The sequence below is a fragment of the Acomys minous genome (assembly GCF_964271855.1).
Source record: "Acomys minous genome assembly, chromosome: 16".
Lineage (NCBI taxonomy): Eukaryota > Metazoa > Chordata > Mammalia > Rodentia > Muridae > Acomys > Acomys minous.
Genome location: NC_140498.1, coordinates 95,774,523 through 95,791,444, shown reverse-complemented (window position 1 = coordinate 95,791,444; position 16,922 = coordinate 95,774,523). Strand labels below are relative to the sequence as shown.

Below are 16,922 nucleotides of genomic sequence, written 5' to 3'. Positions count from 1 at the left end.
ATGCTACTGTGTGTGTGTGTGTGTGTGTGTCTGTGTGTGTGTGTGTGTGTGCGCGCGCGCACGCGCGCGCGCGCATGGGAAGGATCAGCCCATTCTTTTACAGACGAAATATCCCATTGCAGGGGGAGGAGGGTGACCTGTGATTTGCCAAGGTCAGATTTAAGTCTTCAAGGCTCCAGACCCAAGTGCCCCTGGGTCCCACACACCCATCTGCACATGATTCTGCTTTAGACCTCTTCCTCACAGGCTCAGTCCTGACCAGAGAGACCTTTCTCTGCTGTCTCCCTGGCCCCCTATTCTCTCTCCCTACACCCCCAACACCCCTGCTCTCTCCATCCATATTGTCTCTCTCAGCACCCCCCACTCTCTCTCTCCCCCTGCCATCCTGACTCTGTTCCCCCCCTCCCCACCCCCACCCACTGCTGTCTCTCCACCAGTCACCAGCATTTAGGGAGGGTGACTGAGATCCCTATCACACACACAGCGACTGTAAGCCCAGGAACGGCTTTGCTTTCTTATGAGAAGCCATCGTCTGCCTGCTTTAAATACGTGGGGAAATGTTTTCTCTGGGCTTACAGGGCTTCTGGAGGAGTCGGCTGGACATCTGCAAATAGGAGGAATGAGAGCGCTGTCTTTCTGCAGAGAGCTTAGATCCTAGATTTCTGGGTTTGGTTAAACAACTTGAGGGATTTAAAACCACAGAGTGGGAAAATGTCACGGGGGAGGGGGGGAGTGTTCCGCCTAATTTACAGGGCCAGCCAGGCTGGACACTTTCCAGGCCGGGCATGCCACCTCGGCGGCGCTTGGGAAGACTCCACCTCCAGTATGGAGGGCTTCTCCAGAGGGGGCCACCCACCGTCCATGCTGCAGACAGCCCCAGCCACGAGCAGCGAATGCAAATGTCACTGCAAATGTACTGAAATTGTCCACTGAGGGCTGGGGAGACAGCTCAGTGGTTAGGAGCACTTGCTGCTCTTCCAGAGGATCCAAGTTTGGTTCCCAGGACAATTGTTAGGCAGCTCAAAACTGCCTATAATTCCACCTCCAGGGGCTCCAGTGCCCTCTCATGGCCTTTCTGGGCACCTGCACTCACGTCACATACCTCTACACGGCACATGTACCTGCAATCAGGTCACATAACTCCTACACAGCACATGTACATATATATAATTAAAAATAAAAAATTTAAATGTCAACAGACTCTAACCATGTTTATGCCACATAGCTGTGGACAGAAGATCCAAGATACAACTTCCAAGTTGACAGGGTGACAACCTTCACTGACTGCCCCAGAATTGGCCTGCCCCACGTGGAGACTGCCATTCATTGGCGTGTCTACAGAGGTGTTCTCAGTGCTGAGCACTGAGCCCAGGGCCTTGCGGGGCAAACACGGGCTCAGCAGGCATTCGCTTACTCAGCCGCATCCCCAGACTGAATTTCTTGTCTGTTTTGTTTTGTTTTAAGACAGGGTTTCACAAAGTTAGTCAAGCTGGCCTTGAACTCACTCCGTAGCATAAAGAAACTGCTGCCAAGGACAGCGGTGAGGCCAAAGCCCTAAAGGTTCGGCTCCTGGGCGCAGTGTGGGTCTGCCACCTTTGTGTCAGGGACAGACAGGAAAACGTTTGCCCCCGTGGCAAAACGAGTGCCCAGACTTAAGGTGGGCCAGTCTGTTCTGGTTTAGAAAACTGAAACTTGGTGTGTGTGTGTGTGTGTGTGTGTGTGTGTGTGTGTGTGTGTGTGTGTGAAGTGTGTGGTATGTGTGTTGTTTGTGTGTGGTGTGTATGTGCTGTATGTTGTGTGTGGTGTGTGTTTGTATGTTATATGTTGTGCGTGTGGTATGCATGTATGTGTTGTTTGTGTGCATGTGTGTATTTACATGTTATATACTGTGTGTGTGTGTATGTATGTGTGGTGTATGTGGTGATTGTGTGTGGCATATGTTGATTTTGTGTGCAAGTGTGTGGTATGTGTGTTGTTTGTGTGTGGTGTGTATTTGCTGTATGTTGTGTGTGGTGTGTGATTGCATGTTATATGTTATATGTGTGGTGTGTGTTTGTATGTTATATGTTATGTGCATGGTATATGTGTGTGTATGGTATGCATTGTATGTTGTGTGTTTGCATGTTATATGCTGTGTGTGTGTATGTGTTGTGCATGGTGCATACAAGTGAGTGTGCAGGTGCACACACCCATGCACATGCACACGGGTCAGGGCAGGACCTAGGGCGTTCTTCTCCATCACTCTTTGCTTCCCTGAACTGGAGGCTAACTGCTTCAGTTAGGCCAGAGGCCTCTCTCCACCTGCCATGCCTGAGGCACCCACAGACCCGCCCTCATTTTACACGGTGCTGAGGATACAGACTCAGGTCTTATCCACTGAGCCACACTCCCCCATCCCCTACACATCAAGCCTCACTCCTCCCCATGGGCTCAGCCTTCCCCTTAGGTGTGCCTCAGGGCTCCAGCCTCCAGTGGGAATGGCTGGGCAGCCTGTGTCGCTGCTGGGAATCTCCTTCATGGAGACACATTTCTGAGCAGCTGCCCTGGCTTCCCAGAACCCACTGGGCTCAGGTTATTCTGGGGGTACAGGATTACATCATAGCTTCGAGCACTGCGGGGTGCCTGGTGGTATACAAAGGATGTATTCTCCTGTCACTGTTACCTTGGGGGCCCAGGGCTGTGCTCCTTGCCTGGCCATCCCCAGCTAAGCAGAGGCTGTCCTTTAGACAGAAAACTAGATTTCCTCCCTGTAATGTAAGAGCGAGGCCGCCTTCACGCTTCGTTCATCACGGCCTAGGAAGTGTCAATATTTGTGGGCGAACAACCCTGCGACCACCATGTTCCCAGCCAATTACAACACGCTCTCTATCTCCCCTGACAGGAGGTTAGGTTAATATTGAATCAATTCCCTCCAACATAGTCCTTAGAGAAAAAAACAAAAGCTCTTCAAATAAAACACTTAGTGAGGCCACCGTTCTGGGGCTGCAGGCCGGGGAGACGTGTCCCCAAGGTGCCTGGTCACACAAAGGCTCCCATCGGGGCATCTTCCCAGGGCTTGTTAATTACCTCCACTGTCTCATGGAAGCATAGGTGACACATGGTGACAAATACCCCAATTAAGAGCTCTGGGGATAGATCCGGGGTTATCAGTCTTCTCTGATGGGAGCCCCAGGCTGGTAGTTAATCACGGCTGGGAATTCATGGTGAAGATGGGCAAGGCTTAATGGCCCAGCCACAGCCTAGGAGGGGAGAGGCCCACCAGAGCACCAGAAGGTTCTGGAAGGGGTGTGGCATCTGGAGTGCTGCCATCCTGTGTTCAAATCCCAATTCTGCATCTTATAACCTCTGTGGCTTTGGATAAGGAGGACAGTTTCGGTGGACAGTGACACGGGGATGAGAGCAGGACAAGGTGACCTTTCACTCCACCCACAGGAGAGGGATGCCTGAAGTTGAGTTCAGAGGACAGATATTCATCAGGCAAATAGGGCTAAGAAGGCGAGAGCTAGAGCCAGTTGACAAGGTGAGAACAGACGTGAGAGACAGCAGTGTGGGACACGGCTGGTGATGATCCTTAGACTGGAGGGAAGGAGCTGGGCTTGGCAGCCCACAGGTCAGACTAAGGAATCTGGACTAGGTACAAAGGATCATGGGAAGTCGCCCACGGATCTTGCAGGCAAGCAACCAAGACTCTATTGAGATCTTCAAAGTCTTTCTCCAAAGATGAGGTGGCAAGCCCTGGGCTGTGGCAGAGCGCCTGGCTGGTACATGCAAAGCCCTGAGAAGCGTCCCCACCCCCTCCCCCTCCCCCTGCCATCAGGTGACAGAAAGGCTCTCTGGACAGGACACAAAGCCAGCAGAGAGAGAGAGATAATTCCTGGCAGGAGATCTACAGGTGGCGAAGGGGTGGGGGTGGGGGCATTTGCTCTTAGCAGGCAGGAGCAGGCAGGAGCAGGCAGGAGCAGGCAGGAGCAGGCAGGAGCAGGCAGGAGCCTGAGCAAGAGCTAAATAAACACTAGAAAACAAAACCGGCCTGGTGGCACTCAGAGGAAGGATAGCAGGTCACCAAGAAGAGACTCGACACCCTATGAGCATATACAGGGGGAGGAGGTCCCCCTCAGTCACAGACATAGGGGAGGGGAGTAAGGGGGAAGCAGGAGGGAGGGAGGAATGGGAGGAAACAAGGGATGGGCTAACAACTGAGATGTAACATGAATAAATTAATAATAAAAAGCCAATTATTTTTAAAAAAGAAGAAGAAGAAAGAAAAAAAAAAGAAAACAAAACCTATAACAGAAGCCACTCCCGTGCCTCCTCTGGGAAGGGAGGTCACAGACACAGATCCAAATGACAACCAACTAGCGCCCAGGAGCTGCCATCGGCTTCCATTCTCTCCTCGGAGCAGGTGCCAGCTCCTGCCAGACCCTGGCTTCACAGATGTCATTAGCACAGCAATTATCTCAATTATCCATCTTGGTTGCTGGGATGTCTTGTTTCCATGTTAGTTTCAGTGAAAACATCCCATGGGAGTTAATTAGCAAAAAAAAAAAAGCTGCACCCAGAGCCAAAGACACCCCGTTCCCCAGCAGCCAAGACAGGTGAGAGGAGGGGGCAGCTGCCAGCCAGGGCTTCCTTACCTGCTGTCTCAGAGGGGTTTTATTGAGGATGGGAGGATCTTATGTCACAAGGCCATAAGCCTAGGCTGGCCTCTTGCTCCCTAGCTAAGGATGACCTTGGACTTCCGGTCCTCCTGCCTTCGTGTCCGGTCAGTGCTGGCATGGAAGCTGTGGTCTCCAGGGGTACTATATGCTGGGGAAGCACTCTGCCAGCTCCGTCCCCAGCCCTGATCCTGGAGGTCTTAACACAGGGAATTCAGCGGATTCTCTCTCTGATCTGGTGTTCTCTGGGGTCTGTGACGCCTCCTTGGGATGAGACGCAAGCGTCCTCAGAAAGGTAGGGGCGGGCTCAGGGTCACCCAGGCAGGATTTGAACCCCTTGCCTATCTCATGCCCACGCCTCAAGGGTCCTAAGGAGGAACCTGAAGCCGGTGTTGACTGAGACACATCCAATGGAGATGCAGAAGGTAGGAGGAGCCACACTGATGCAGTGATGGCTCATAGGGGCATCTGCCCAAAGGGGGGGGGGTGTTCTGTCTAAGGCAGCAGCATCATGGTGCTGGTGTATAAGAGGTATCCAGCTCTGGCTGGGACAGGAATTGTGCCCTTGACAACAGCAGCAGCAGCAACAACAACAACAACAACAACAACAACAACAGAGACCACATCATTTCTAACCCAGACTTAACAGGAGAGAACAAATGGGGACAAAACGGAAACAAAACGCTCAGCTCTCGGAGGTGTAGCTGTGTTTTAGGCTCCGCGGTCAGGCCTGGTCCCTCCCAGGTGCTTCCTGCATGTTAAGAGGACCGCATCGGGTGAGCAGAGGTTCAAGAGCTCAGGGTAGCTGCACCCACAGCCCCAGGCATGCCTTGTTATGTGCCCCTGGATAAAGGGTTCGGTCAGCCTCTTAGAGCCTGGCTTCTTGTGAGTTCGAGGGGTGAGATACAGACGCATCCACCTTCTTAGGCATCAAAAGGATTGCCTGCAACAGCACACACTGTGGCTAGCCAAAGCTCACCTGCAAGTCTCATCAATTCAGGCTCTGCTGGAAGTTGCCAGGAGCTTCTGTCTCACCCACTTGGGATGAAATCCAAACCTCCCTCCTTTCCTCCATCCCCCAGGTATGCGCAGAGGGAATGCGCAGAGGACACGTAGCCTCTTCCCTCCTCCCTCGGGGTTAGGCCTTCACATGCATCTGTGCCACCGTTTGGCATTTCCATCAGATGTGCATTTCATAGGACTGGTACATACCACAGCTGTCTTACTGACAACCCCTCCTGCATCCCACCCGTCACATGGCACACAGTAGGTGCCTTATAAGCATGCAGCGAGCACACACATCGACGAAAGGAGGAAATCTTTCAACTCCACACACAGCGGCTCCACCACATGAGGTTGGCTCCCTCTCTTCCTCCCGCTCCTCCCTTCCCACCCTGCCTGTCTCTGTGCCTGGGGCCCTCTGGGCAGAGAACAAATGCCAGGCACCAGACAGGAACTGCGGTAGTACCGGGAGCCATCACTGCTTTATCTAATTAGCTCCAATTCTCGTATCTGGACACGTGTGCCAGGAGCCAAAGCGACTGCACCCTGACCTCTGGTCCAGGAGCTCCATCCTTAAAGTGATTTCCATGACAACAACGGCAGAGAGCCAAGGCTGTGGATTCCTTTGATGGGAGCCGGATACCGAGAGCAAGAAAGAGGGCTGTCAGAGAAAAGAGGCTCTTTGACTCTGCTCAAGCTGCCCTCGTTAAACACCACTGTTTCCTGGAACACACATCTTAACCCTGCAGAGGACACAGGAATTCTCTTAAAGTGGGGGAAAGGAGGAGAGAAATCTACCCTGGGCTCTTTTGTCAGAACAGTCACCTGGGGGTATGGTAGACTAGGATGCAGGAACAGGGATGTGAGGTCCTCGCGCCCTGGGAGGGCTGGGTGAGTGTGAGGTGCTCATTCCCCAACTGAGCCAAGATGACCAGGCCTCCCCTGCCCTCCTCCAACACACAGGGAGATGCACTGTGACACAGAGACCTGGGTTCTGCACTCAGAGCCAAAAGCTCCAGGGCCCAGCACTGTCACTTCCTGTGTTCCTTAGCCACACGCATTGCTACCGCTGGGCAAATGTCCCCATCTATACAGTGGGCACAGACACTCCTCTGCCTCCTGAAATTGCTCATGATGACTAGGAACATCTGGTTCCAATATGATCGTGAAGGCGACGTGAAGCATGCGAGCAACCTGCCTTGCCCAGGACACGGGACTTCCAGTGCCCAAACAATGAAGGTCTGGGCCTGAACGGTGGCCCACTGGGAGAAGACGGAGGATCAAAGGGTGTGGGATAGGTAGCTCAGCGTCTCCTGGGTTGGTGAAACTTAGTTTGTTTGGTGTCCCAGTACTACCGCAGTTCCTGTCTGGTGCCTGGCATTTGTTCTCTGCCCCGAAGGCCCCAGGGACAGAGACAGGCAGGGTGGGAAGGGAGGAGCGGGAGGTAGAGGTTTCCTAAACTCCTCTCCCTCTCTCTCTCTCTCTCTCTCTCTCTCTCTCTCTCTCTCTCTCTCCTTCCCTCCCTCCTTCCTCTCTCTCCTCGCTCTCCCTCCCTCCCTCCTTCCTCTCTCTCCCTCCCTCCCTCTCTCCCTCCTGCCTTCCTCTCCTCTCTTCCTCTCTCCTTCCCTCCCTCTTTATGTGTCTCCCTCTCTCCCTCTCTTTCTTTCCTTCCCTCCCTCCCTCCCTCTCCCTCTCTCCCTTCATCCCTCTCTTCTGGCCATGAGGAGAGAACATCCCATTTCACTATGCCCTCTCTCCCATGATGCTCTGCTTCAGCTCAAGCCCACAGGGATGGGGCTAAGTGACCATGGACCACCAAACCATCAGAATCCATGGATGAGCCTCTGCTCATTGGCCAATGTGAGGTACTGAGCTGTCCCGAGGTGCCAAGTGACAACATGCACAGGGATTTCGTACATGGAGGAGGTGGGGAGAGGATCTGGCCAGTGGCAGCTGGTGGCACTCACAAAGCCTTGACCAGCATCATCAGCATCTGAGTAGATAGTCAAATGGCCACAGTAGTTCTCCTTGGTTCTGTGAGGAGCTGTCTTCGCCATATTAGTCCTGATACTGCGTCTTCTATACCCAGCCCCGGTTGCCACCAATAGCATCCAAGCACTCACACCCTATAGCCTCAGCCCTACCCTGCTCATGCCCTTTACACAGACATAGTTGGTGGAAGGAAGAGACAAGTCCCACCCCTCCCCTCCCCGACGTCTCCTCAGCACTCACCAAGCTTTGCACCTTCTCCAGCTCTTCCTTGCTGACTGATGTCCTGCTGTCTTCCATGGTAGCCAGAAGGAGCTGAACATCAGACAACAGAGCATGCGTCCTCCTGAGGTCCCTGCGGAGGCGCTTTTCCACGTCAAAGTCGCGGTGGCCAATCTGGAAGCCAAGGAAGGGCTTGTTTAGATGGCAAGGCAGGCAGTGGCCAGGACCAAGGTTCTCAGGACCTGAGCTCCACGGGGTCACTCTCGCCTCTCCGATGGTATAGGGCCATGAGCTTTGAACCTGCCACTTGCAAGGCTGAGGCAGGAGGACTGCTGTCAATTGGAGGCTAGCCTGGGCTACAGTGTGAGACCCTGTCTCAACACACACACACACACACACACACACACACACACACACACACTAACAGAAACACACTGTTGTCCATGAGCCTCATCTGCAAAATATAAAACTAAATGCTTGCTCAGCTTCAGGGCGGCCACAGGGTACAAGACTCCACCAGCATCATCATAACAGGGCCACAGGGTACAAAACCCCACCAGCATCACCATAACAGGGCCACAGGGTACAAAACTCCACCAGCATCACCCAGGAAGGCTCCTGATGTTCCCAATTTGGTGATGCTTAGGGTGGGGGTGGGGAGCTATAAGCCCAGCTGACCCACACAGAGACCCTCTCTGCTTCATCTCCTGTTACACTGCAGGCTGGGGGCAGGTATAAAGGCCAGTTGACCCACGCAGCTGACCCATGAAGCTGACCCACACAGCTGACCCATGTAGCTGATCCATATAGCTGACCCGCGCAGCTGACCCACACAGCTGATGCACACAGTTTCATCCCCTGTTATGATGTAGGTGCTACGGGGTCCATCATGACTCTCAGCCAGCAGCGGCCGTGTTTCTTCCAGAGCCCTAAATGAAGCTTTTGATATATGAAGCGATTCATCTTCGCAGGTTTAAAGGCAGGCAAGGGAACCACTTTACCCAGAAGCGCACAAATTCCTTCCCCCAGAATTCTGAATTTGTCAGGGAATAGTTCCAAGAACATCCGGGGCCAGAGCAAAGAACACAAGGCCACCGGGTAGGTGGGACACTGGAGAGAGTAAGGCTGGCATCTCTTCATAGGCCAATGGTTCTCAACCTGTGAGGCGTGACCTCTTTGGGGATCAAATGACCCCTTTCAACAGGCGTCACCGAAGACCATCAGAAGACACAGATATTTACAGTACAATTCATAATAGTAGGAAAAAAAATCACACTTAAATGAAGTAGTAACGAAAACAATTTTATGGTTGGAGGTCACCACGACATGAGGAACTAACTGTAGTGAAGGGTCAGAGCGTTAGGAGCACTGAGGACCGCTGTCACAGGCAATTGCTCTGCCTGTCTGCAAGATGTCTCTCCTGGGATGCTAAGGATGCCTAGGAATATCCCAGAAGGAACCCAGATTAAGAATGAGTTGCCCTGGGCTTTAAAGCTCAACACACCATTTGCTGGCAGCAGGAACCCCTGCTGTGAAAGGGTTTCAGAGAAATCCCCATCCTCATGTTGAGATAAGAGGGGGTGGGGGGTCAGGTGTGGTAATGGGCAGCAGAGCGCTCTGCGCATCAAGCACTTCACGAACACAGAGGACTGGGGAGACCGCTCGATGGCCTGGCGGCGCCTGCACTCACAGATTCCAAGTTATGATTTCTCCACGGCCAGCTTGGAAGTCCTTGGAAAAAAATGAGCTGGTTCTCAGAATACTGCCTCTCCTCCCTCGGATGGATTACTGTGGTAAATTTAAAACGCTGGCCTATGGTATAAATACACAGCCAAAGAGACGACGCTCAGGAACTGAGCTGAACTGAAATGCAGGCTGGGCACCCTGCCACACTCTGTCACATGCGGCCACACTTAACTGCTGCGACAATCCCTTAAGATACAGGCTTATTGTTATCGCCTTTATGAACGTAATACTAGCTTCAGCAAGGACTGTAAATCCTTTGAGGGGTGGACTACACTTAATCCCATGGACTTCGCTGCACAGATGAGGAGACTGAGGTTGATAGGGGTGAGTTGCTCAGGAATATACAGATTGGGGGTGCCAACTCAGCTGTTGTACCTGTCGGAACACAGGGGCACAGAGGCACACGATGCCTGGGCCACAGTGCTACCGAATGTGTATGCAGAGGCAACTTTAGCAAGTTATATTATTAGGGAGGTGTGTTTGCTGCTGCTATCACCGTCACCACCACCACCACCACCATCACCATCATCACCACCATAACCATCACCGCCACCATCACCACCACCATCACCACCATCATCATCACCACCATCACCACCACCATCATCATCACCACCACCACCACCATCACCACCACCATCACCACCATCATCATCACCATCACCACCATCACCATCACTGTCACCGTCACCATCACCACCACCACCACCACCATCACTGTCACCGTCACCATCATCACCACCATCACCATCACTGTCACCGTCACCATCACCACCACCACCATCACCATCACTGTCACCGTCACCATCATCACCACCATCACCATCACTGTCACGGTCACCATCATCTTCACATTTCACTGAAAGGCTGTTTTGTCTCCACCTATGTCTGCGTACCTTGCCTGTAGTATCTGTGCCAGCCAGAAGAAGCTTCAAATCCTTGGTTGTAGAGCAAAATACAGGTGCTGGGAATTTAGCCAGGCACCTCAGCAAGGGCAGCCAGTGCTTTTAACCACAGAGCCGCCATCTCTCCAGCCCCTCTCTTTAATGCTTACAAGAAGTCACACTGAGAGGCAAAGAAGCCGGGGAAGTCGGGCTTAGCTGCTTACAGCAAGAGGGATGGGGAGGGTGCCCCAGACAGAAGGCACTTCAGGAGCCAAAAGAGGTGACAGGCAGCCTGGCACATGTAGCCCTGCGTGACTGGAGCAAGGGAATAAAAACCTCAGCTTGGGGGTGGGTAGGTAGGTCACATAGTGACGGCTGGGGCTCTCGGAACACAGGGGCACAGTGGCACGCGATGCCTGGGCCACAGTGCTGCCGAGTGTGTATGCAGAACTTAGCATGTGGCACCGCAGCGCCTAGTGGGACTACTTCCAAAAGCTGGGATTTTCCTGTTTCACTGCTCGTTGGTGTTGTAGATCGGAGTTCATACTTGCTGGACAAATACTTTACTAGCAAGCTATACTCCTAGCACTTTAATTTTTAAAAGATTTATACAGTCCTAAAACATTCAATGGAATAAGAAACATTGAGTATGAGTTAAAAAAATTTTCAACACAAGCTAAAAATAGAGCAAAGACTAAACTAATGAGAAAGAGAAGGAAAATTAAGCAAAGCTAAGAGTGGGTATTTATGAATACACAAGGAGAGGAGGGAGACAGAGAGGGAGGAGAGAGCACAAGAGAGAGAGGGAGCCGGTCTTTGACAACGATAAGAGACAATTTTCTCAAAGTTCGGGCCGTAATAAAGGAGCCCTAGGGGCGCTCACTGTTGTGATTGAGAAGGCAGTCATGTGGCGTGACAGAATCGCGTAAGTCATAAGGAAATGCTGCAGAAAAAGCTCTAGATCAGCAAATCCGCAGAGTTTGATGCAAGGCCAGAGAGTTAGTAAGATGTTGTCCCCAAGAGCCATTCAACAAAAAGAGAGGAAAGCCAGACCTCACACTGGATGGGAATAACAGAGACCATGCAGCGCGGAGCATCCATCCTGCACCCCAGAAAGTTAAAAGGCAAACAATTTCAAAATTTTAAGAATTACATATCCAAACATTAAAAAAAATACTGTCTCAAAAACAGATGCACTTTGATTTTAAGGGGTTATTTCAGCCTTGAACAAACAAGGAAAGAAAATTATAAATCGATATTATGATTTTAGTTTTCAAAAAAAATCCTCAAGTGTCACCATCCTGAAGAGCAAATGCTAGGCATCTGGTGACTTGGGGGTGAAGACAGTGCATTGGTTAAGAATATGCACGGAACGTTCTTCCATAGGATGTGGCTTGAGTTCCCAGCACCCACAAGGCTGCTCACAACCACTTGGAATTCAGCTTTACGGTATCGGACATTCTCTTCTGGCTTCCTCGGGTACTACACACACACACACACACACACACACACACACACACACACACACACACACACACATGTTGGCTCTGTTTATTAACAATTAAACTTTATTAAACAACCCAACTAGCATATACAAGAAGGAAAAAAAGGTTAAAGGGAAAGAAGAGTAAACCTCCTGGAATCCGGTCGGGTCCTTAGGTGTCTCTGTCCCACGAGCTGGTCCAGTCCCTTTCTCTTTCTCCACACCTTTCCCTTTCTCCTTTCTACCTCTTCTTTTTCTCTCCCCCACCTTCCCAGTCTTATGCAAAGGGCGGTCCCTTCTCCCTTCGAGGGTCAATTAGGAAAACAATAGCCACGGTGGGGTTCCTAGGTAGGCTTCCTGAATTCCAAGCCCAGGAAGGCTCCAAACAGTCTCTCACAAGGTATTCATGGTGTGCCCCAAGGGTAAAGCCCGCCAAGACTGCTTCCACCTGTGACAAAGCTTAATCTTTCCCACACACACACACACACACAGACACACAGACACACACACACACACACACTCACACACAGACACACACATACACACCACTAAAGATGAATCATTATAAATCAGATAGCTAAATAAACCCACGTAGGAGACAGGTCAGGAGACACTGCATTCCTACATAAACAAAGTGAAGTGCAGAAAGCTTTGGTAACAGCAGCTCAAGGTAAGAGTCAACAGTTTTTTTTTCAATGCTAGAAAACTCCCAGTGTATGAAAATGCATTTAACCAGACAAGAGTTACTAATCAGACACACATCGGACACATGACAAATCTTAGCGGCATCCTGTTGAGCCAGGGGTAAGGAAAGTGCATTTCCTAATGTGCCCCTTTGCGGCTAAGGCCAGTGGGTAAGTTGGTGGGGAACCAACAGCACGTTTCTCTTCAGTTGAGAATTTTTTCCTTTGTCTGAAGAGGCAAAATCAGTCTCATTTCCAAATGGTTAGTTAGATCATCAATGTAGAAAAACTTAAAATAATTCACAGATAAAATATTATGAGACAAGGAGTCCAGCAGTTTTCCTAGGCACAAAGCTAATATCTCGGAGGCTTCTCGTGGGCCACAAAGCTGTGGCAACCAAGAAATTCCTAGAAACAAATCTAATTAAAATGCTTACGACATGTATGGTTAAGAAATAAACACTGCAGCTAAAGAGAGACTGGGTAGGGGCTGAAGCCAATGCCACAGTATTTTAATATGAAACTGCCTGTCTAAATTTGCAACTCAGCCATTCATTTGAATCAAGTTTCCTCATGAAATTCTCTCTCTCTCTCTCTCTCTCTCTAAATTTATTGTTATTTTATGTGTACGGGCGTTTTGCCTACATGTACGCCTGTGTGTCATGTGCATGGCCTCGTGCCCACAGAAGCCAGAAAGGGGCTTTGGATACCCCGGAGGCAGAATTAGGGACGGCCGTGAGCCACTGGGAACAGAAGTTGGGTCCTCCGCAAAAGCAGCACGTGCTCTCCAGCCCCCGACATCCTTTCCCACGTTGTGAACACCCCAGCCTGCACCTTAAGGCTATCAAAGACTCAAGAAGATAAGAAGCAAGGTAAGATGCCCCATGTTCCAGTTTCCCTTCCCGTTGCTGTGACCTGTAGATCAGGGCCAGAAATGGCTTACAGTTCCGGCTTCGGGTTCCGTCAAGGAAGAGTCTGAAAAGGAACTCAGTGAGAGCTTGAAGCAGCTCGCTGGCTCACTTGGGCTCATGTGCTGCTACCTTCTTCATCCAGCCTAAGGCCAGCTGCCCCGGGGTACGGCGCCGCTCACAGCGGGCCAAGCCCTCCTACACCAGTGGGCTGTCCAGACAATTCCACACGCACGCACACACACGCCCACGTGCCAACCTGGTCTTGGTAACCCTTCGGTGGTGACTCCTTCCCAAGGTGAGTTTGTGCCTGTGTTACCTGGGCAGCTAAAGCTATGGAGGACGCTGTAGTTTATTGAAAGCTACCCAGGTAGACCAGCTGGCATATTAAAACAAGTAGAACGGTCAGTCTGTCCACACCCAGGACGTGGGGGGGGGGGAGGGGGGAGAAAAGCTAAGGTTAGCCACAGCAGGAAGGGAAGCTAAGGTTAGCCACAGCAGGAAGGGAAGCTAAGGTTAGCCACAGCAGGAAGGGAAGCTAAGGTTAGCCACAGCAGGAAAACATAGGTATCTCCTTCATGCCTCACGCCTACGTAAGATGGATTAAAACGTAATCACACACATAAAAAGGAGCTTAGAGCTTTTAGGACATATGGTGAAATATGAACTGAAATTAAGGAGAGGAAGTTTAAAGTAGAAAGGCATAAGCCATAACTGTGGTTAATTTGCCTGCATTAAGGACACTTTATCAGCCGAAGGGCCTTTTAAACAGAGGTGGGGATTATCCACGGGGCTGAGATACCGAAACCTATATTATCAGAAACCGATTAGCATTTATGCACAGGTCATGAACGATTCCCAGAAAACACAGACGCCAGCCGTCATGGCCAGACGAGTCACGGAAAGGAAGAGACACAGCCTTCCCCGGCAGGGCAAGGGACCCACAGCGCCAGCTCTGGGAAACCATAGTACACTGCTCTGGCAGCCTGTGGTTGGTGGCATCCTTACATCTTTTTTAGAATGCCACAGAGATGAGCTGAGGACGCCGGGACAATGACAGGGTCAGGCCTGGGGATACGCGCTGACCCGTGTGCTTAGAGCAACTAATTCACTCACCCAAATACAGACAGACAGGACAGGCAGCAAAGGTGGAAGACACTCCCGCTTGGCACTCAGCCTACTTTCCTGGAAAAAAGTCTTCAGCTATGGCCATCCATACCCTACCCTGTCAGCGCAAGCATTGTCCACAGCTCACTGTCAGCAGCCACCAGAGATGCATACTTCACCTGCCCATCCCGACTGAGGGCCCTCAGTTTACTCCCTTGGCTGGTCCCCAGGATCTGAGATTTTTGAAGAGCCAATGAGTATAGGCAGGAAGGACAGGTGGAGAAGCATACACCTTGGGGACATGGGGAGAGGCCAGCTCCAAAGTCTGTCCTCAGCCCTTCCAAGAGGCCAAAGGAACTGTCCCTGTAGCTGGCTTCTTAACCCATCCATCCATCCATCCATTCATCCACCCATCCATCCATCCATCCATCCACCTATCCATCCACCACACAGAAGTAAGAGTTGGGCTTTGAGTTCCCCCACATGCTCCCACTGTGTGTGCCTTACCTGGTCACACAGAGTTCCGATCAAGCCTTCCAAGTCACGCTTCTCATGGAGAGCCACCTGCTTCTCCTCGTATTCCTGCTCCAATTGCATCTCCAGCTGGCGGAGCTGTGGGCACACAGGACAGAGGCGAGCACCCTTGAATGTGTCCCCGAGAGGACAGAGCCTTGGCCAGGGCCCTGGGAGGAGGGGACATGGAGCCTGTGGCCATACTCTGCTGACTCGCAAATGGGAGGGGCATGTCTGTGATAAAGCTTATGAACCTGGGCGAGAAACGGTCAGGCTGGTCAGGTTGGGGGGGGCCCCTTACCACCCACCGTGAAGTCTGGGAAATGCAGGGACACAGGGCAAGCCTGCCAGTGAAGCTTAACTCTCTTCCCTATATCCACAGCCTGTCACGCGGTAAAGACTGCACTTGAGGTTCTAGAAGCCTCTGGGACTGTGCTTAAGGGCGGTGGGCCCCAGATATTTGAGATCCCTCAGGGAACAAAGCACTCAGCTGGTCATAGAATGGGCCCCAGGTCCCAGCATCCTCCCCGGCAGGACTTGGGGGCTTGCCGTGTCCGCAGCGCATGCGCGCACGCACCCGCTTCTGGCAGGACTGACGCACGTCCTCCAGCTCTTCCTCCCGGTCCTCTCGGTCCTTCTGGCGCATCTGCTTCATCCTCTCAATCTCCAACTCAAACCGCTGGCGAAGCTGGAGGCCGCAAGCAAGGACAGCGCGTGAAGGCCCTCGCCCTCACCCACGGCCACGTCCTGGGCCCTTCGCACACGTGAAGATCCACGCCCACGCATCACGCCCACCTCTTCCCGCGGTCACTCATCCACCACACTCTCCTGCTGGGTTTAGTTAGGTGCAGCCTCAGAATCCCTCTTGATGCTCGCCAAGGAACCTAAAGCTCTTCTATCTGTCTCGGAAGTTTGCAGCTGCTGTCTCTAACGTGGACACAGAGGTAGGAAACAGATCTGGGCTCCTAACATGTTGGGAACACGGAGACGGTAACGGACGATGTACATTGAGCCCCTGGCACAACGGGCCGAGGTTAGAGGAGGAGCATCCCAGAGGAGGGGCTGTGTGAGAAAATATAACACTTCTTTTTCATTTTTTTCCCCAGCCTCTTGGGCACTTCTGACATCTGCAATACCATTTATGTCAAGCTTATATGAGTTAACATAAAATTCCCAAGAAAAAGTGCCTTATTGAGATCAATAAATATCAGCCTGGCCTCTTCGAGGATGTGAGCCGTGCGAGGCGTGGGTGACGCCGCAGTGTCCACTCAGCCTCTCTTCCTGTTTGGGTTCAGGCTGGGGAGCTGGGCAGATGTGCTGTCTCCACCCTCAAGGCTGCATTTCTCACTGCTGCCTGTGGTCCTCCGTGATACCAGGAAGACTGATAACACAAATGCCTCCTGGCTCATCTGTGCTTGCAGGCAAACCTGGGGCTGCCTCTCAGTGCTCTGCCCATCTCAGCATTCCTGCCTGTGTGGACACTGGGATCTTCATCAATTGGACTTGGGGCTGCAAGACTGGCAAGGCGCCCACTAAAGAAGTGAACCATCTAAAAAAAAAAACCACGGCTTGCCTGAGATCCCGTGGACAAGGAGCTGTCTCGGGAGTCCACCTGGGTTGCCACTCTTTGGGTATCACATGACTCTGCGTGGCCTATGGGCCTTGGCAGGAGCAGTCTACCTTGCCTGGAACTCGTGTTCAGCCAATGCTGACCCAGTCTGCAGTCTTAC

At 51.8% G+C, this 16,922-nt stretch overlaps 1 protein-coding gene across 1 annotated transcript in view; it reads right to left on the bottom strand.

Moving 5' to 3' along the window:
• Positions 1-16,922, bottom strand: part of MYO18B (myosin XVIIIB) — a gene marked incomplete at its 5' end in the record, with an annotated part of 198,622 nt that overhangs the window by 81,612 nt on the left and 100,088 nt on the right. Inside the window, 3 exons of the mRNA XM_084763691.1 lie at positions 7,890-8,042; positions 15,187-15,291; positions 15,770-15,880. Coding sequence (XP_084619817.1) covers positions 7,890-8,042; positions 15,187-15,291; positions 15,770-15,880 — 369 coding nt within the window. The remainder of the gene's footprint in view (positions 1-7,889; positions 8,043-15,186; positions 15,292-15,769; positions 15,881-16,922) is intronic.